The 21,401-nt window shown below is 40.8% G+C and overlaps 1 protein-coding gene across 2 annotated transcripts in view; it reads left to right on the forward strand.

Annotated features, from left to right (window-relative positions):
• The window catches only part of BOD1L1 (biorientation of chromosomes in cell division 1 like 1), a 62,445-nt gene extending 44,555 nt beyond the window's left edge, over nt 1–17,890 (forward strand). Inside the window, exons 17-27 of one of the 2 annotated variants that reach the window (XM_062213627.1) lie at nt 1,125–1,204; nt 3,609–3,690; nt 4,007–4,080; nt 5,015–5,090; nt 5,170–5,201; nt 6,214–6,259; nt 8,818–8,867; nt 8,963–9,047; nt 9,456–9,609; nt 12,838–12,978; nt 16,544–17,890. In XM_062213627.1, the coding sequence (XP_062069611.1) occupies nt 1,125–1,204; nt 3,609–3,690; nt 4,007–4,080; nt 5,015–5,090; nt 5,170–5,201; nt 6,214–6,259; nt 8,818–8,867; nt 8,963–9,047; nt 9,456–9,609; nt 12,838–12,978; nt 16,544–16,661 (938 nt within the window). In that variant the 3' untranslated portion in view covers nt 16,662–17,890. The remainder of the gene's footprint in view (nt 1–1,124; nt 1,205–3,608; nt 3,691–4,006; nt 4,081–5,014; nt 5,091–5,169; nt 5,202–6,213; nt 6,260–8,817; nt 8,868–8,962; nt 9,048–9,455; nt 9,610–12,837; nt 12,979–16,543) is intronic. The other variant, XM_062213628.1, reaches the window with a different exon arrangement.
• The last annotated feature ends 3,511 nt before the right edge of the window (nt 17,891–21,401 follow it).

A 21,401-nucleotide genomic window follows, 5' to 3' on the forward strand; every position in this document is an offset into this window, starting at 1 on the left:
GTAGCTGTTTACTTCACTGTTTTTGAGACTGATTTATTTCCAGCTGGCTTGACACCTCTTGTGTGTGTTTTCTGAACCTCATTCTAGCAACTAGATTATTTCCCTTGAAAGACCCAACCTCTGGAACTCACACCAATCCAGGCTTCTCTATGAGGTGGCCTGCAGCTCAGCAAGGTGCCAATGAGTCACAAGCAGGTGTCCTACATGCAAAGCTAGTGAAGCACTTTAGTCAGTGTTTTTCTAATTCTTCTGGGCTTCATACAGATTTCTCATGGTCTGTAACAGTGCCATCCCATAGAACTTTCTGTAGAACTTTAGAAATGTTGTATTTGTATTTTGTCTAGTGTAGTAGCTATCAGTCACATGTGGCTGTTGAGCATATGAAAGTGGTCAGTGTGAATGGACAATTTGAGCTTTTAATTGTATATCATTTCAACTTCAGATTTCAATAGGCACATGTAACTAATAACTGCCATTTCAGGACAGTGCAGGGACTTTCATACTTTAATACCTGACATAAAGTAGGAACTCAATAAATAATGAGAACATAAAAACAATGAATAGCTAAATGCTTTTTGTTAAGAACATGTGATTATTTTACAATAATTTATTTTTGGGGTTCATACTACATCCAGGTACTATCCATGATACTTAAACATACATTCCTATTTAATCATCACAGTAATCCTTTGAGTTAGATATTGTCACCATTATACAAATAAAGAAATTAAGTTTCTGAGACATTATGACTTCATCTCCACCAAGTAAATCTGATTCCAAAGCCCATGGTCTCAGTTACTAAGCTATACTTTTCAGGTGGTAATTCATCAAGAAATTGGAAGTAAAGTGTCTCTGGGAGCTCTGTGCACTAAGCCCTTTCCATGGAATTGCTCTTTTGTTGGTGTCATGTGAGAACTTGGGGAATTTTTTTTATTGATTGATTTTTGACAACACCAAAAACCAGCATTCAGTGCTCAGACCACATGACATATATTTAGAATAACTTTTGACTTCACTGTATCACAATCCTAGGAAATAAGTCAAACTGTCTTAAAATAGAACTCTATATTTCATTTTTCATGTTGGTTTTATCCCTTTGTGATTCTATTCAAACTGACTTACAGATGATAATCCAGATATCCCAGATTGCAGAATAGAAGCAGCACAGAGGCAGTGTTCTGAAACCAAGCCACAACACACAAAGGTATTTTTTCCTACATTTAATTTAATTTTGAAGGTAACCTGTTTAAATAACTGAATAATTACTATGATATATATTTTTCATTTTTGTGTCTTTTACTTGGTGTATCTCTAATAATAATCATATTATTATAAAAAGTAGGTGGTTTTTAGTCTCCCCTCAAAAACAAATGTACAAGACCAAATTAGTAATCTTTGCCTAAGATTTTGTTCAATAGTGTATTGACTTCTTCAGATTTCTAGATTTTTTTCCAAAGTATAATGTGCTTTATCGTAAATATACTTGCACAGCCAGCATCATGGCACAGCAGGTTAAGCCACCACCTGCAAAGCTGACATCTGATTTGAGCACCAGTTAAGATTACTGGCTGCTCCACTTCCAATCCAGCTCGCTGTTAATGTATCTGGGAAAGAGGTGGAATATCACCTAAGTGCTTAGGCCCCTGCCACCCAAATGGCAGACCCAGATAGAGTTCCAGGCCCCTGACTTTGGCCCAGCCCAGCCCTAGCCGTTGTGGCCACTGGGGAATAAACAGTGAATGTAAGCACGCTCTCGCTCTCCCTCTCTTCCTCTTTCTCTCTCTCTTTCTCTTTCTCTTTCTCTTTCTCTTTCTTTCTCCAATTGCCTTTCAGATAAATGAATCTTTAAAAAAAATAAACAACAGATATACTTGCACTAAAATATTGGAGCACAGTGACACATATTACTTTAAAATGTTACTATACATTCTCTCCAGTATATTCCTTACCCTGAAAATACAGGCAGACCAAGGATTAGCCTCCCTTGAGTTATTTTTTTCCTATGATCTTACTTTTATCTTGGGACTCAGGGAAGCAGCACACAGGTTTTTATTTCTGCCCCTACCATCTCTTTTGTTCTATGCTAGATTTCTAGATTTCTCCATTTCCTACCAAATACCTTCTTTTTCGTGTTCTTCCATTTATAAGACTCATCTAAACTAGCTCCAGCTCCTCCTTCTCCTTATCCACTTCCTACTTCTTGCCTTCCAAATTTATTCTTTTCCACTTTGTTCCAAAAATATTTGTCACATTAGAAAAATATGTGAGTTGACTTCTAACTCACTACAACCAGTTCAGAGATTTTTTTTCCCCCAAGAACTAGGATATCTTCTTATTTCCCCTTCAGTTTCATGTGTTGTATAATGTTAAATTGAAACAAAATCTAACTTACCTAATTTTATTTTAAAAATCTCGAACACAGTACTTCCCATATTACAAGAGGCTATTTTCTTGCCTGGAATGCGGTGTGCAGTCACATTTATTTAATATCACATTTAACATTAACACCAAGAATAAAAATTTTGGAACAGTAGTTTAAGAGTGATTTTTAACATTCATATTACAGATTTCTATGTAAAAAGCATGTTTTATTTTATAAAAGCAGCTAAGTCATTTTCTACAATGTATATGGGGGAAAAATAAATTATATATGTCAAGACTTTTAAAAAAAAAGACCAAAATTAGATAGATGGAAAAATCCAGTAATTGGAAAAATAAAAGGGAATAAAAAGTGAGTTCCTTGCATGTCACCAGGATCTGATTAAAAATTACTTAGGGGACGAAATGTTGGCTCTGAAAGAATCAGCTCAAAACCAGAAATGCCAACCTTCTAGTTGTTTGAAAACTTTTGAACAGTGAATCTCTAGGCCTACCTATAAAACTGGTGAAAACGCTATGGCTGAAATGAGGGGGCTCCAGAAATCAAGCCTGCTCTCAGCTTCCCCCAACATATATACACATACACCTAGCGCTCGAAGAAGTTCTAGAATGACAATCACAGTACAGCATGAGTTTCAGAGTTGATGATGTCAAAGCTACTAGTTTGCTCTTTGTCTTTCCTGAATGAGTTGAACTTCTATCCTCTAACCAGTATACCATGCTGGTTATTGAATGAGCCATAGAATGTGAAAAAAAATGGTGTCAAACCCTTCTTTTTATATGCCTTTTATCTAAAAATCAAAAATTAAGCTCTTCTAATATGTACGATATATGAATAGATTGGCCCTCACTGATAGTGAGCCATCTCTGACATCATTTGTCAATCGTGTGCTGTACTCATCTATCTCAGCCTTGTCCTATAATACTTTCAAAGTACCTTAAGGAAATCTGGGAGTCCCACGAAACAAAGGACTTGAGAGTGACCTTCTTACTTGTTTGATTGCTTTCAGCATTTTAGGATCCAATAGAATTTACAGATGCTCTATTAAATGAATTGGCAGAGTCTGCTAACTTGGTTAGAAGCAACAGAGGTTATTTTTTAAAAACATTTTCCAACACACTATTCTAAAAGACAGCTATAAATTGTTTTTGAAATAGAAGATTAGGATAAGTGGAGGCAGGGTTCAGTGTGAAAAAGAAACTTCTTGTCTTGTTCAATTTCTCTGTAGGAAGAAAACTCTGGAGATTTAGAATTCCCTAAATCAAGTTCTGAAACAAACAGCATGGCTTCAAGGTCTGTGGAAGAAAAGGGTAAGTCATCTGCTCAGAAGAATTGAGACTCAGTCCTCATGGCAGTTGGTGTCTCTGACCATGCTTCACCAGCTGACACACCTCTCCCTGTGCCTTGGGCTTCCAGTTAATAGGGCCTGAGAATCATTTTTAATATGGATCATATTCTGCCCACCCAAACTATGCTGCTTCTCATCCAACCAAATTCGGGTTCATTAACCTGGATGGTGGAGGCAGGCAAATGGAGTGTGCGTGCATGTGTGGCCATGACTGTGCAGTCCCTGGAGTAAGGCTGACGCTGTCAGCTGCAGTGCTCTGAGCTCTGTCTTCTCTGCAGATGAATATAGTAGCAGTGAAGCTACTGGGGAAAAAACAGAGCAGCATGAAGAGGATAACAGTAAATCTCAGGAGGTAAGCACTGTCCACAGTTCTCTAAGAAATAAAACTAAATTAAATTTGTTCAGTTCTGTTACCTCTTAGAGGAGCTCTTTCTTTATTCAGTGCAGTGGGACACCATTTCATATAGAGCATTTCATCAGTGTCATTTTGATTAATTTTGTTCCCTTCATTTTGGTTTCATCAAAACATTTCTGTGAGACCTACTTTTGTCATGGCCAGACAGGCTCAGCCTGGTGCTCTACATCAGTAACACAGTCAGGTTCTGGCCTGCAGCTTAGCACTGCCAGCCCAGTCACCAAGACTGAGCAGTGGACAGGAGGCCACCTCAGCCAGGAAGAAATGAGAGCAGCAACAGGAGCAAGGGCCCAAGAGGTCCCGTTTCATGAGGCAAGGGCACAGCTTCCTGGGAGGCTGCAGGAACACACAGCCTCACCCAGCCTTACCTGTCCAGGCCTATTCACATTTGCAGGGCACCCATGGGGCAGAGAATCACTAGACTAACAGAGTTTTGTCATTCAAGGGTCATAGTATATATATTGGCCAGATCTTCTAGATAACCATGCTGAGTTTACCAGTTGTTTAATAGAAATTCAGTGGACTCCTTTTTTTTTAAATAAGGGGTAACCTTTGGTCACATGTAAGTTAGACTAATCCCAACTGAAATAAACATGCATATTTCCTGCAGAAGTAAAAGGTACCACTCATTGAGTGCCTCCAGCACCTCATTGTTTCATCCTGCTTTCAACTTCCTGAATTTATAAAGCAGGATTTCTCTGGTGAGAGGAAAACATAAAACGCCATACCCAGTCTATTTTCTAGGTGACAAAGCTGGGATTTGAGCCTCTTAGGGAATTCTAAATGTCATTTTGACAAAACAAACTATTTGTATAACAGAGAGTAAAATTACTGGTTTTATTGCTGATTTTCTTTTTAATTTCTTCCCTAGGAAGATCAGCCAATAATTATTAAAAGAAAAAGAGGAAGACCTCGTAAATACCCTGTAGAAACAGCATTCAAAATAAGTAAGTATTTGTTGTGTTTCCAGTTTACAACAAGAAATTTTCCTACTGATTTTCTAAGTGAGATTTTTCTTTTTTTTAGATGACACCAAAACAGATGCTGGCATAGTTGCTGTAAGTAATTGTAAAAAATGAACAGCCTTCGAAATTTGCTCTTGACCTGGAAAGGGGATACTGTAATATGTGGTATTTTGAACCACTTAAGCATTAGAAGAGACTTGGTTAAATAAAACACTGAGTAACTATTAAAATGTTATTATTAGTAGTAAACAGAATTATATTAGTTCTTTAGTCTCATTCCATCCTTACTTATGAGATTGATTATATAAAAATTGTCTGGGGGCCCACCTTCTTATGGTGATGCTGGGTTAAAATATAGAAACTCTGTGGCTCACGTGATTTTAGGATGGTAGCTTGTTTGTGAAGACCTCTGAGATGTTTTACTACCTTATGTAAAGTTCCTTTTTTTACTAAAATATACCCTTATTTTAGTGCAAGAAATGCCTCAGTGATACTTTTTTTTTCTTTTTAAGCATTCTTTTGCTTTGATTCTGAAGTATCTGCCCAGTGAGATCATGGTATCAGGATTTTGTTGCACACGTTTCAGTAACAGCATTGTAATGAGGACAGACATGTCCACTGACCTGACAAAACCATGTGGGGTTCAAGACAGCTTTGCCACTTACTCCCAGATGTATGACTCGGGTCTAACTTTTCAGCCTCTGGAGACTCAGTTTCCTTGGATCTAAAGTGGCATGACACACATACAGTACTTTCTCATAGATATTTATTATAAGACAACAAAACCAGAGAACCACATATGAATGCATGTCCTGGCCTGTAAAACAGTCAGCCACAGTGGGGAATGTTAACAGCAGTGGCCGCGCTGCAGTGCTCTGCCTCCAGTGTCACAGCAGAGTGGGAGGAGGCTCGCTGGGAAGAGCCTGTGTTCAGAGCCATCAGCATTCACACTCACTCGGCTTACTTGAGTGACTGAAGGAAGCAGGTCCCATACGTTCTGCTTACATCATAAATAGAGGTCTCAGCCTTCTTTATGTTACTGACTGCCTTTCTACATGATGGTGATGAAGTGCTGATTTCCATTTTTTTGTTTGTTTAAACTTAGGTAGAACAATCTCCACCTAGCAGCAAACCGAAAGTAATGCCAACAGGTATGCATTGAGTCCTGGGCATTGAGATCCACAGCATTCCTCTAAGTGTGATCTAAGGAAGACAAAGGAAACCGGCTTGGGAGAAAGATGTTAGGCTTTAATTTTCTCATTAAAATGGATGGCCGCCTCAGTAAAAACAGCTGTCCTTACAGCCAAAGGAGACTTGATACCACTTCGCTCCTTCTGTGACCTGAGTCATTCTTGGCTTAAGAAGTCTGAGACACAAAATATGACGGTGGGCAAGGAAATAACTTGCACCGCAAGATCCAAACCATAATTTGCTGCATGTGTTTAGGGAAGAAACAGACCAGCCTAAAGATTAGACACTGTTATCAAGAAGGTACAAATTTAGCTCAAAAGCCTACTGTTCTCAGAGGAACAGTAATTTTGAAAGCAGCCTGCACAGTTTACACAGCCCAAGACGCAGGAGGTGAAATTGTTTTGAATTGTTTTTTGTCATCATTCCGAGGAGGAAAAAGCACTCCAAAGTGTTGATAAGGATCAGTTGTGGGTGGTAGAATGATGGACGCATTCCATATTATTTGTTACTATTACATACATTGTCCCAAGTTTTTTAAATGTGTTTAAACTTCACGATTTGGAATTTTTTACATGAAAGCAAGAATAGCCATTGGTGGGCTTTTAATGGGTTTACATAAGTAGAAAAGATGAATGTCTTGGGCAAGGATTTGGCCTAGGCATTAAGATGCCCACACAGAGTGCCTTGGATTCAATTCCCAGCTCCAACCCCTTAATCCAGTTTCCTTGCTGATGGAGATCTCAAGGCAGCAATGACGCTCCAGGTGACTGGGTTTCTGTCACCCCCGTGGGAGACCTGGATTGAGATCTGGCTCCCAGCTTCAGTCCTGCCCAGCGGGTATTGCAGGCGTTTGGATGAGACCAGCAGATGAGAGGAAAGCTCGTGCACTTGTTCTCTCTCTCTCCCTCTTTCTCACCCTCTTTCTTTCTGCCTCTCAGATAAATAAATAATAAATATAAAAAAGTCAGGGACAAGTGTTGTACCACAGCAGGTTAAACTGCTGCTTGGGACACTTGCATCCCATATCAGAGTGCTAGTTCGAATCCTGGTTCCTCCCTGCACTTAACAGTCTAGCTTCCTGCTAATACATCATAGGAGGAAGCAGATGATGGCTCATGTGCTTAGGTCCCTGCTGCCAATCGGAGACCTGGATGTAGTTCCTGTCTCCTGTCTTTGCCTGGCCCAGTCCTGGCTATTGTGGCCATTTGGAGAGTAAACCAGCAGGTGGAAGATATGTATCTCTGTCTTCTGTTGCTCTGCCTTTCAAGTACATAGAAATGAACACTTTTTTAAAAGAAAAAATAAACAACAATAACAACATATAAAAAGAAAAGATGACTGTAACAACTATTTTCTGTGAAGTAGCATGATCATGTTTGGAAAATAAATATTATAATCAACAAGATAAAGCAAATATGTAGTATAAAATTTTTCCCACATTTATCTGTGATCTCATCATACTTCAATTTTTTTTCTCTTGGTAAATTAAGGCTTATTTTTAGAAAGGGGAGAGATACTGCTTATGTTTTATTTTTAGCCAGTTTTATGTATAATTTTATAATGTTTTAAATCCAGGCAACAAGAAATCTTTTAACTTAAATACCCTTTGGCAACTCCACCTTAAGCTGTATGATTGTTTTGGGGTTGTTTGACAGTGTTTTTCTACACTGGGTAATGTTGCCCAGATTAAGACAGACTTCCTTGTCTTCTCCATCTCCATTACTATTTGAACATGCAGAAAAGGACAACTACTCACTATTCATCAATAGTAAGAACTACTTCTGAGTTTTTGAGTGAATAACAAGCATAATTTAGCTTCAAATAGTACATTTCACTAGCCTTCCCTTCTCTTACCAAGACACATTCTCTGAAAATTACAACATCTATAGAAAGCAAGCATGTAATAACAAATTTACACAGGTTTATAATACTTATTTTTAGTTAATAATGATGTAAGTATTTGGAGTCAAAAGAATGCCAACTGTCACTTCACATGTTAGCTATGTGATTCTGAAAAAATTCCATAATTGAGCTCTCAGCCTGATCTTTCCAAATATAAACTGAGATTGTAATACTGAAGAACTATGTTGAGATTCAAAAGAAGTATCATCTTGACCTGCAGTTCCCTGCTGTGTCTTAGGGGCTCCCCACATGCCCTTTTCTTACTCTTTCTGGGTTCAGAACATCTGAGTGAATAAACCATACGGGTGGTTGAACCCAACCCCTTATCTTGTTGGTAAACAGTAAGTCTCACACACTTTAAATACTTTGCCCCAATCACATAGCTTATTTGTTGCAAATCTGAAGCAAAAACCTCAGTCACTTGCCCTCCATTCTGGTGTGTTCTGTATTAGGTGTTTGATTCTATCTTTGCTTTTGACTGATATAAAATAATGATAAATCATATAACAGTTCATTAATTAGGACTGGTACTTTGACAGATAAGAAGCCAGAGTCACTGTTAAAATTTGATTTTTATAGTAATAAAGTATTAATTCAGGCTTCTCTTTTCTTAAAGATGAGTCCAATAAAGAAACAACTAACCTACAGGAAAGAAGTATAAGCATTGTAAGTTAATTTCCTTATCAAGATAAATTCTTCAGAAGTGAACTTAATAACTGCTCCACTGACCACCATTTCAACTTCATTTTTATTTCTTCTAGGATGATGGGGAAGAGAAAACAGTAGCAAGTGTTCGTCGGAGAGGAAGAAAGCCCAAACGTTCACTCACTCTGTCGGATGATGCTGGTATTCTTCTAGCATATTCTTAATTACAGTATTATTATTTCACCTTTGTAAGAGTTTTTCTTTGGATGAGGAAAAATCCAGTGGGTTGCAGCTAGTATTAATATTACATAAATATGTGTGAAATAGCTCTAATCCCATGTCAGAAATGGTACATCCCAGATGCTTTTCTGAGTACATGTGAATTTTTCATGAATGCTGGCTGTGAACTACATAAGTAAACTATCCCAAATGTGTTTGAGATTAAGTTAAACAGTTGTGAATTGCAAGTGCTGAAGCAAAAAGGAAGTGGAAAACCACTTCTTCTGCCTCCAGGTCCCTAATATCCCAAATTCTAAACTTTGTGACTCTCTCTTTTGGAAGCATCTTTTGGGATTGTACAGTCCAGGTGCAACCTTTCTGTTTGAACAGAATCCTCAGAGCCAGAAAGAAAACGCCAGAAATCAGCTTCTGAAGGAACCGAGGACAAAAAAGACCAGGACTCTGATGAGGAAGAGGAAGAAGAAGAAGAGGAAGAGCCCTCGGGAGCCACCACAAGATCCACCACCAGATCTGAGGCTCATAGGTAACTGGGGCACAAAGCACTGCCCAGGACCCTCACTGGCTTCTCTGTCAGAGAACAGCGTCAGGTTGCATGGGATTTTCTGAGTCACTCATGCCACAGTAGAAGCTGTTTGATTTTATCTTCAGCAGAGGGTGCTTGCTATTGACCCTCTGCCCTTTTGGTTCTTCCTGGAGAATCCATTTTCTTTGCCCCAAACCATTTTGGGGATCACTTCAAAGTCTTTGCCAGGCTTTAAGTGCATGTTTAGTGGAATCCATTCAATTTTTTTTACAAAACTTTTAAAAAATGTATTAGAGAGATAGCAAGCTCCCATCCACTGGTTCACTTCCCCAAAGGCCTGCAATGGTCAGAGCTGGGCTGGGCTGAGGCCAGAGCCAGGAGCTGGAAACATAATCCAGGTGTCCCAGGTGAGTATCAAGGATTCAATAACTGGAGTCGGGAGCTGGAACCAAGAATCAAACCCAAGAACTCCAGTATGTGACACAGGTGCCTTAACTGCTAGGCTAAATGCCTACTACCGCAAATATTTTGTGTGTCTGCTGTACCTCAGACATTATGCTGAGCACCATGAGTGACTGTAGTAAAATATAAAATCCAGTCCTTACATGCAGCTTGCTTATCACTTGTGAGTGGGAGTCAGGCACACACATCATTGTCATCACATCTTTTCACCAGTGCCATGTAATAGGTTGATAATTCAGAAATTGCCTGCCTTCATCATTTTTGACTTACATAAATAATTTCATGTTTCCCAAATGTGTTCTCTCAAACCCTTAGGATAGCCGGAAGCCTCTGGGAAATAAAAAGAGTGCCATGGTCCAATGAGTTTTGGAATGCCTTGAAAAGTCCTAACAGAAACAGACCTGTTTAGCTTTGTAAACAAGCATTATTTGCCTACGATACTCCCTCGTCCTCTGCCACAAGCCCATGTCATCATTATACCTGTTCCCATCAACCAGTGCTCTGATTTTGACTTGACTGTATAGTCTCATTCTAATGGCTAATAATGTTTTACAAAACAAGAAATTTTTATGGTGATTCACAAACTATTAATCTTGGTGGCATCTATTTCATTATCAGAAATTAGTCAAAAAGTTCTGGAACATTTATTTCAAGGACAGCAGTTACTAACACCTGTCACCATAATAAGGTAACAGTAATGCTGTGTTGCTTTTTTTTTTTTTTTTTTTATAACATAGATTTATTACTTTGTGCATCTGGTTTTTTTATTTTTTATTTTTTTATTTTATTTTATTTTTTGACAGGCAGAGTAGATAGTAAGAGAGAGAGACAGAGAGAAAGGTCTTCCTTTTTGCCGTTGGTTCACCCTCCAATGGCCGCTGCGGCCGGCGCATCATGCCGATCCAAAGCCAGGAGCCAGGTGCTTCTCCTGGTCTCCCAGCGGGTGCAGGGCCCAAGGACTTGGGCCATCCTCCACTGCCTTCCCGGGCCATAGCAGAGAGCTGGACTGGAAGAGGGGCAACCGGGACAGAATCCGGCACCCGACCGGGACTAGAACCCAGTGTGCCGGCGCCGCAAGGCAGAGGATTAGCCTGTTAAGCCACGGCGCCGGCCTTGCTGTGTTGCTTTTACAAAAAAAAAAGACTTAAAAGCATCCTGTTTCTGATTCCTCCAAATTTATACATTGTTAGCTGTTTGTGCCATGGTTTGATTTCTCAAAGAATCAGATTTTAGAGCCAAAAGACTCAAGTTGTTGGGGCAACTCAGATAAGGAAAAGTCACAGAATCAGGATTCCTGCTGACTGGAGAGGATAGGATGCCAGAGCTCAACACCTTTCACCCAGGGTCAGCAAGTCCCAGTACCATAACCTCCTTCTTAACACAGTATTGGAAAGATCACCCAGTATAGTAGGATTCCTCTAGCTGTCTTCCAGTATCAAAAAAAATAGTTATCACAGGTCAGGCATTGTGGTGTAATTCTTTAGGCCACCATTTGGGATACCCAATATTCCATATCAGAGTGCTGTTGGAATTCCAGCTATTCTACTTCTAATCCAGCTCCCTGTTAATGTGCCTGGGAAGCAGCAGGTTATGGCTCAAGTGCATGAGTTCCTGCCACCAAAATGGGAGACCCAGATGGAGTTCCTAGCTCCTGGCTTTGACTTGCCCCCATCCCAGCCATTGCAGCCATTTGGAAAATAAAGCAAACAGCAAACATATATTCTGTCTGTCTGTCTTTCTGTCTCTCTCTCTCTCCTTTTCAAATAAATAAATAAACACCAGATTTGCCTTTTAAAATTCTTTAAAAATAAGTCCTGTTTGACTCACATAGTTCTAGTCACCTGGATTATCAATGCTCTTTCTTAATGTACTTTAGGAACTTTGGATTTAGAAATGAATCCTTTTCTCTTTTGCTTAGATTCCTTGGCATTAGTTGAATGGTTCCAGTGTACTGGTATCTTCATAATGGCACATTCTCAGAGTTAGATGGGTACTCAGTGGAGGTCATCTAGTATTATAGGCCCATCAGCACCTGAACCACTGTATATGCTCTTGCATGTACCTTAGGAGCAGGGAGAGCCACCTCCTTGGCAGTCTCCTTTGTTTGGAAACAGCTAGCCCCCCTGTAGCTTCCCCTCTTGCTTCTAATTCTACTCCTGGGGCCTTCTATATAATTTTCCTTTAAATAGTAGAGGGCAGCTTCCAGGGCTTCCTTTCTTCTTCTGAGCCCCTCATCACCCTTGTTTGTTCTCCGTTTATCCTCCTCCAGAAGCAGAGTTCCACATCAGGTGTGCTCTGATGGATTCAGAAGAGGACTGTCTCACTTTATTTTGTGGCTACTCTTCTCTAATATGCATTCGAATCACTATGTGGCCTCTGATTGAACCAAACCCTAGCTGAACAAGTCTTTTTTCTTAGAATTCTTACTTATCTGTTTTCTTGTATCTACTAGGACCTTAACATTCAGCTTTTTTAATTATATTTTCGTTGATCTCAGCCCTTTATTCTACTCAGATGAGCTCTTTTGGGATCTTTGTTTCATTAGGTAATATATTTCCTCTTTTTCTCAGTCATGATAAAATATGCACCATAAAAACAAAGATAAAATTATATGAGCAAAGTTAGTTGTGGATGAAATAAATATCTGTTTATTAGCTAAGGTCAGTTTCCTGCTTTAGTCCCCATGCTCTGACTTGCCCTGGAGGAACCTCAGGGACTGGAGTATTCAGTGCTACCATTGCCCAGTGTCTCTATAATCTGTTTCAGAAAGCATCATAGTGAGCCATCGCCACGTGCAGGATCCAAACTTGGCAATCCAGAAACAGTTTCTCCTAGAAATCGCCAAAAATTAGCAAAAGAGAAGTTATCTACCAGCGAAAAAGTTAGTAAATCTCCCCCATTAGGAAGGTAAGTCCCTATTTACACCTCAAGTCATGTTTAACCCCCTGAGACTCTTTGGTACGGTAATGCTTTCTTCCTCATTTCCTTTAAGATTTCCCTGTCACCAATTAACTGTCTTTGGGGATCACTGTTTTCCAAGAGGAATAGGAAGGATTGCAAAAGGTGACTCAGTGGCCTTCCCACATGGCCCAGTGACACAGGCTTGTCCTTGAACATCTGCAAGCCTCATCTGCCAACTCTTGTCCACCAGAACTAAAGGAAGGCCTGATTCTTCCTGAGCAGGCACAGGTCTGAATGCTTGGTCAGGTCAGGGCAGCATGGTAAAGCATATAGTAGCCAAGAATCATTTTGGTGTAGCCAAAGCATTGGAGAGAGAATCAGGTAAAGGAAAGCACCCTGTGTCAGACACCACCTCTGCCAGCTTGCACCTTCCACTGCTCCATGGGTGTGCTGAGTCCTGCCTTGCCTTTGCTGTGCTAGTGGGTCATGCCGTCCCCATAGACCTTCCCCTCCTGAGTGTCCACCTCCTTTAGGATGCTGCCCTCCCCCCCCCCCCCCCCCCCCCCGCTTCTGCCCATTCTCATCTCTCCTTCCTATTGCACTTCTGGTCAATTCTGAGCAGCTGAGAATGGCATATGCTGTTGGTTTAGGTATATTAGTTCTGTTTTCCTCTGTGAGCTAGAAGATTCTTCCTTGAGATCAGAAACTGGTCTTTCTCTCTATACACAATAGCATTCAAAAATAAAAGACTCTTCACTATATACAGTAACTGTTCTGAAATCTCTTATCCCACTCTGATCTTCACAGCATACTTGAAATACACTGTCATCTCCGTGTCAGAGAAAGGAAAGCAAGCCAAAGTACTAGGCACTCTAGACCCTCTGATTTAATCCTTACTAGGTGAAATGTAGGATGTGTTCTTACTTTATGGGTGAGAGGAAGGATTTCAGGAAGGTCTGGATGCAGACTGCTCAAAACTGAACATGCAGAAGAGTCATCTGAGGCTCTTAGGAAAATGCAGGTTTTGAATCTGTAGGTCCGGGGTGTGTCTGAGAGTCTGCTTATCTAACAGACGTCCAGGTGGAAAGAAGGGACTGGGATCTACCACGCTTCCTCCACAGGAAGAAGCAGGCCACTCGGAGCTGCTGTGCTCTGCCATATGGCTTCTGATGCACACAGCCCCAGAGTATGGGCATCCCCTGAAACAGGTTAGTAACTCACACTGCTTTTTGGCCATTCTCAACACAAACATGGATAACAGTGTGCCAAAACCACATTATCTGCAACAGTATTCAGCACATCTGAGTTCACTTACTTTTTTTTTTTATCAAAGAAACAATAGGCAAAAGATGTCTCCATGCCATTAAAGTGCCATTTCTCTTTCTCCTGCAGTTCTCATTTTCCAAGTCTTCATTCAATTGATATAACATTAACTGCTTGCTTACCATGTGTTAGGCATTGTTCTGAGCACTGGAGTTGAAAAAATAAGTAAATCTAAGCAACTGCCCTGGAGAAACTCTTGTCTAGTGAGGAAGAAATGTGTGTATCAGACCTTCAAATTTTTTAACAGTAACCCACAATAAGAATATATCTTGTGATATAACTTGTCACATTCTTGTTAGTGTAACTGAAACAAAATTGACATGAGTCAAATTTAAAATGATGTTAAGTGGTATTTTCTTTTTCTCTTTTTTTAAAATTGTTTATTTTGAGAGGCAAAGAGAGAGAGAGAGCAAACTAGCTCCCATATTTAGGTTCCTCCCAAAATGCCTGTGATAGCTTTGGACTAGGCTGGGCCAAGGCTACAGCCAGGAGCTAGCAAGAGGGGGGTGGTGCTGAGGGAGGATTGTAGGGGTTGTGAGAGGGGGCCAGGTCTCACACATGGGTGGCAGGAACCAATTTACTTGAGCCATTACTGCTGCTTCCATCCAGGGTGTACATTAGCATGGTGAACCCTTGTGTTCTATTAGTATGTTGTTTTAAAATACTAACTGTAGGGGCCTGTGTTGGTGCAGTAGGTTAAGCTACTGCCTACAATGCCAGCATTCTACATGAGTGCTGGTTCAAGTCCTAGCTGCTCCACTTCTGATATACCTCCCTGCTAATGCACCTGGGAAGGCAGCAGCAGATGGCCCAAGTGCTTGGGTCCATGCCACCCATTTGGGAGACCAAGATGATGTTCCAGGCTTCTGGCTTCAGCCTGGCCCAGCCCTAGCCATTGCAGCCATTCAGAAAGTGAAGCAGTAGATGGACAATCTCTCTCTCTCTCTGTCCCTCCCTCTCTCTGTAACTCTGGCTTTCAAATAAATAAATAAATATTTTAAAATAAGTTAATTAAAATAAAAAACAGTAACCTGAAGTTTGAAAAGACACATGGGTAAAGTACAGTGGTAAGTGTTGTGATGAAGATTGAAAGTGCAATGCAGTTTCTGAGGAGAGTTTATTAAGAAAGTTGATCAGATGCCTGGCGATGCCAAAACACAAAAAGAAATCACATTTTAAAGCACAAATAAGTAAAAAGACATCATATGTTTAAGAATGAAATCACTTTGGGGGCCGGCACTGTGGCATAGTGGATAAAGCTGCCACTTGCAGTGCCGGCATCCCAGATGGGTGCCAGTTCAAGTCCTGGCTGCTCCACTTGCCATCCCGCTCCCTGCTAATGTGCCTGGGAAAGCAGTAGAAGATGGCCCAAGTCCTTGAGCTCATGAACCCGCATGGGAGACCTGGAAGAGGCTCCTGGTTCCTGGCTTCACATCAGTCCAGCTCCGGCCATTGTGGTTATTTGGGGAGTGAACCAGTGAATGGAAGATCTCTTTTGCTGTCTCTGCCTCTCTGTAATTCTGCCTTTCAGATAAATAAATATTAAAAAAAAGAAAGAAAGAAAGAATATACTTTGACAGGCCTATAATCAAGAATGGTGCAAAAGCAGAGGGCACACTATAAAGAACTCTGTGTACCATGCTCCAGGTGGCTTTATCCCAAAGCACCAGCTGGGAGGTACTTCATCTATCTCTAGAAAAATAGCATGATTGGTCGGAGTTTGAAAACAGGGATAGGGCTGGTGACAGGAAGGTTGGTTAGAATGTTTTCCTAAAATTCTGATGCCTTTTCCAACATTGCCAGTTATTTTCTATAATATTGTACTGCAAAACATTATTTTGCACTAGGTTGCAATTCTGCGTTCTTGGTGTTTTAACTTTGGACAGTGTGGTAGGACTAGCAGTCAACTTTGGACAGTTTTGGTAGGATTAGCAGTTGATTTAACTTTATAGATTGACGAGTTAGAAACCCAAGAAGGAAGTTGACTTGACCAAAGTACACATCTAGAGGTGCAAGAGCTGGAACCGGAGCACAAGCTTCCAAACTCCTCCTCCTGAACTCTGTGTTCATTTATGAGATTGTCAGAAGATAACCAGTTGGCAGCTTGAGCTCCTTTTCCTGTATAAATGTTTCTGGGGTTTTCTCTTGGCTGTTGAGTTCAAAACTCATCCATGGTTTAAGGAACTCCCAAATTATTTGAAACAGCTGCTTTTAACTCTTACCATTGTCTTGACTTTCATTAATGCAGATCAAAGACACAGCTCTCTCCTTCTACGAAGCGCAAGAGAGAAGTCAGCCCTCCTGGGGCCCGAACAAGAGGCCAGCAGAGAGTGGAGGAAGCCCCTGTGAAAAAGGCGAAGCGATAATCCTGGCCACCAGTGCCCCTGGCTTGTCAAGAAACAGAATCGAGAGAAAAGAGATGAGCCTCAGTGGCCATAGGCTTTTATTTTGTCAACCTGAAAAAGTATATGCATGTGCTGTAAGTTCCTAGGTGCGAGCTTTTTCTTGTTATGTTTTAAACAGCTTTATAAACTACTGTTCATAGATTATGTACATTTATTCCAGATAAAGGAAAATAAGTTTACTTTGTATCTGAACTCAAAACAAAGTAGTTGTATATTTTAACATTTGAAATTGGGATTTCCCAATGTGACGCATCACTAATGCAAACCCTTCCAGCCCATGAGACACCAGGCTGCCTACTGGTAATCTGTGTATAGTATATAAACATGTAAAAATAGGTTGTATTTTACTCTATGTATGATGCTAATCAATGAACACTTTATTTATTTTACAGAGAAAACTTATCTGTGAACTTTACTATATATCTGTTTATTTTATTTTATTATTTTTTTTTAATAAAGAGGGGTTTTAAATGCTATGCAGTCATTAGTTGAAAATTTTTTAGGACTCTGCCTGCCCTGTAACTATCTAAATATGACCTGGCAGGAAATATAGAAACTCTCGCATGTATTCAAGTAAAGTAGGTTAGCTTAAGAAAGGGTCTCTGTTGCTTTTGCGTTCACAGTTGTGACTCTGTTTTTTAAGAATGTAACTTGTTTTTAGATTATACTTGCATCTGTGACTTCATCACCAGTCCCATTGACATAGGGGCTCTGATTCAGGCAACATGACACCATGTCACCTGCAACAGAATCCTGTATTGGCATCCCTTCCTCTCCTCTGTGCTATTCCTACGCCTTTCTCTGTATTTCCATACTGCCTGTTTTCAGTGAAGAGAAATGCATTGAAGATTAGGTCGCTCCTATCTATCCAGCTTCAGGATTTTATGTTGTTTTATACACAGTTATTTCAGGATAGAAACTGGCTTTATTGCCAAGTTCTTTTTTAAACATATTTTAACTCCCATATGAGCAAACTGTCCAACTTAAGTTTTTCATAAGATTCAACTTTTCTTACGGTCGAATTTGTCTCTTGCAATGATGTGATAAGTTGCCAAATAATTGAGATTACTTTAAAATGTTTTGTTCATAATCTTGTTTTATAATTAAAATTTACATTCAATGTGTGTGTGGGGTTTTTGTTGTTTTTTTTTTTTTTTTTTGACTCTTAATGTAAGGTGGATATTTCTGTCATTTTACATGGTTTCTTAATGAGATTTTTATATATAAAATTATAAAATGTTTCCCAAAACTTTAAGTTGTAAGAATTTTTTTTTCTGTATTTTAAAATTTCTTCCCATGCAACCATTTCTTCTAAGTAACTGGTCTTAAATATATCATTTCATTTTCACATTCCAATATGAGTCAGCAATGGCCTCTCTCTTGGTAGAATTGGACTTTAGATCCAGAAGGGATCTTGGAGAGGAACATGAGAACAGGAACATGAGAGTTTCTTAGTTTTAATTATTTATATTTGTCTTATTATTTATATGTGATTTGTCTTAAAAGTCAGCCAAGGCTAGAAGCCAGGAATGATTCCAAGACTCCTGACTCCTTGATAGTGATCTTCCCATAGGTTTGTTGGAGATTGGTTCACCAGAAGCACATATCTGGAAAAGCATTTTTAGGGTAAGACCAGTGACACAATGAAGTTGAGCAAGGCCTGCTCTGGGCATGGCCTTATGAGGACTGTCAGACTGTTAGGAAATGCTGCCTAAGTCTTAGTAAGAATGGGATTTTAACAGTGGAACTGTAAAAAATTTTCTGGTGGGGATGTCAAGTAGACCACTTGGTAGTTTCCAGTGATTTGGAAAGCCAAGTAGAGAGGATACCATCCGTAGGGGGCATTAGAGAGACATGGAGCAGTTCTTGACCAGCACCGTGATCAGATGCAACTAGGCATCTAGTAGAAGGAAGTTAGGGGTTTGAAGCATCCTACAATACACAGGACAGTCTCCAACTCGAGGAAAAATGTCCAGCTCCAAAACCAGTATTTCCCCTCAAAAGGCCCCTGAGAACCACTTGTATACCTTTTCCAAATTTGACATTCCCCGATCTCGGGTTAATTGCCACCAGCACCACCTCACCACTTCTCCAGGAACAGTCTGAACCATAGTCTATGAACTTACCCCATCACAGAGCTGACATAAGGCTGGACAATCAAGCAAGACTTACGCAGAGTAGAACAACCTGTGACTGAGGGCCCCGTGGCTCACAAAAGATGGCAGATTGCTTGACACTCGAAGGTGGTAATCCACAACAGTCCTTCCTCCTCACGGTTGTTCCACCTCACCTCTTAAACAGTAGAACCCATGAGGCTGGCCATAACCACCCCAACAGCAATGGCCACAATCTTCCCAAAAAGATTTCATGGGGAGTGAGTGGCAGCAGTGAAGCAGAACTCTTGTCTCTCAATTCTCTGGCAAGGGTTCTTTTTACTAAAGCCCACGGCAGATCATTGACCCTTCTGTGTCCATTGCTGGCTTTCTGTCCCTAGAGCCATAATAGAGCAAAGCTCTCCCAAGCATGTCTGCACATGGTAAAACCTAACTGGGAAGATAGTTCTAACTGGAAGAAATGCTGAAAGCGTTAGCTTTCTTAGTTTTTGTTTAATTTTTTATGGTTCACCCTTTGTGCAACAGCACCTCATATCTCCCAAAATTACTGCCTTGCCATCTCAGTGTGATTCAATCAAGAACAGCCGTTTGTACCTTTCTCACAGGAAGAAGTTTTGTATCCAACATCTTTTCCCACTGAAAATGCTATGCTGAGAAAATATGTATTTGTTGAGCTCTATCTATATGCACAACACTAGGGACACAAATATGAACCCAAGTCTCAAGAGGGCACTGCCACATGGAGCGAACACATGTTAAATCAGAATACAGGGTGGCAGGAGACAAATTGCCATCCTGAGGAGCAGGGCAAAGGACTAACTCCTGGCAGACTCCCCTGGCAGGGAGTTGTTTGGGGTTTGGTTTTGTTTGATTTTCTTCCTTTTAAGTATAAAATAGAATTTCAAGTGAGTTTAGGACCTAGAGAAGAAGCTGGCGCCGTGGCTTAATAGGCTAATCCTCCGCCTTGCGGCACCGGCACACCAGGTTCTAGTCCCGGTTGGGGCGCCGGATTCTATCCCGGTTGCCCCTCTTCCGGGCCAGCTCTCTGCTATGGCCCAGGAAGGCAGTGGAGGATGGCCCAGGTGCTTGGGCCCTGCACCTGCATGGGAGACCAGGAGAAGCACCTGGCTCCTGGCTTCAGATCAGCGAGATGTGCCGGCCTCAGCGGCCATTGGAGGGTGAACCAACGGCAAAAAGAAGACCTTTCTCTCTCTCTCTCTCTCTCTCTCTCTCTCACTATCCACTCTGCCTCTCAAAAAAAGAACCTAGAGAAGAGTATTTTGGAAGCTGAGGGACAAGGAAGACTAGGGGCGTTGATGGGAGCCTCTGAGGCTAGTACCTGAGTATTTATATGGCTCTACATTATGCAAAGCACCCAGCTATCTCCAAGACATGCTTCTGCACATTGTAGCCCTTCTTGGAAATTCACTGTGGACATTAATATACATTAAGATACTGTGAGGGGCAGGCATTGTGGCACAGCAGATTAAACTACTTAGGACACCTGCATCCCATATCAGAGTTCCTGGGATCGAGGCCTAGCTTCACTTCTTTTTTTTTTTTTTTTTTTTTTTTTTTTTTTTTTTTTTTTTTTTTTTTTTTTACAGGCAGAGTGGACAGTGAGAGAGAGAGACAGAGAGAAAGGTCTTCCTTTTGCCGTTGGTTCACCCTCCAATGGCCGCCGCGGCCGGCGCACCGCGCTGATCCGATGGCAGGAGCCAGGTGCTTTTCCTGGTCTCCCATGGGGTGCAGGGCCCAAGCACTTGGGCCATCCTCCACTGCACTCCCTGGCCACAGCAGAGAGCTGGTAGCTTCACTTCTGATCCAGCTTCCTGCTAATGCACCTGGGAGACACCAAATGTCTCAAGTACTGAGTCCCTGCCACTCACGTGGGAGACCCAGATGAAGTTTTTGACTTCTGGTTTTGGCGTGGCCTATCCCCAGCTGCTGCAGGCACTTGGGGAGTGAACCAGCAGATGGAAGATCTCTCTCTAGCTCTAGCTCTAGCTCTTTCTCTTGCTATCTTCCAAATAAGTAAAAGATAACAAATAAGTACAGAAAAATAAGAAAATTGTGAGTGGACTCTGGATATTTTAACTCAGATTTTTTTCAAGGCCATTAACTTTAGAATCCCTGCTTCCTCGCTCTAGCAGAGAGAGAGAGAATTTAACAGTCAAGTAAATTGATGTTGCATAGAACTTCAAAAACCCTTAACTCAGGTTTCATAACAGCCCTTTGAGTATCAGACCACCACCACCACTACCCCCTATCTTATATTTGGGAGAATTGAAGCTCAGAATGGTTATAAATCTTAAAAACACAGGTCCAGTCATCTCCCCTTATCCTCAGTCTCACTCTCATGGTTTCAGTTATCCACGAATAACCAAGACCTGAAATTATTACATGGAAAATTCTAGAAATAATTCAATAGTTTTAAATTGCACACCATTCTGAGTAGCATGTTGAAATATCAAGATTCCTGCCCCATCCTACCAGGGCATGACTCATCCCTTTGTCAAGGTATGTACACTGTGTAAATTGTCCTAATAGTCACTTAGTAGCCATCTTGGTTATCAGGTCAACTGCC

Source organism: Lepus europaeus, chromosome 16 (genome assembly GCF_033115175.1).
Source record: "Lepus europaeus isolate LE1 chromosome 16, mLepTim1.pri, whole genome shotgun sequence".
In the NCBI taxonomy this organism is placed as follows: domain Eukaryota; kingdom Metazoa; phylum Chordata; class Mammalia; order Lagomorpha; family Leporidae; genus Lepus; species Lepus europaeus.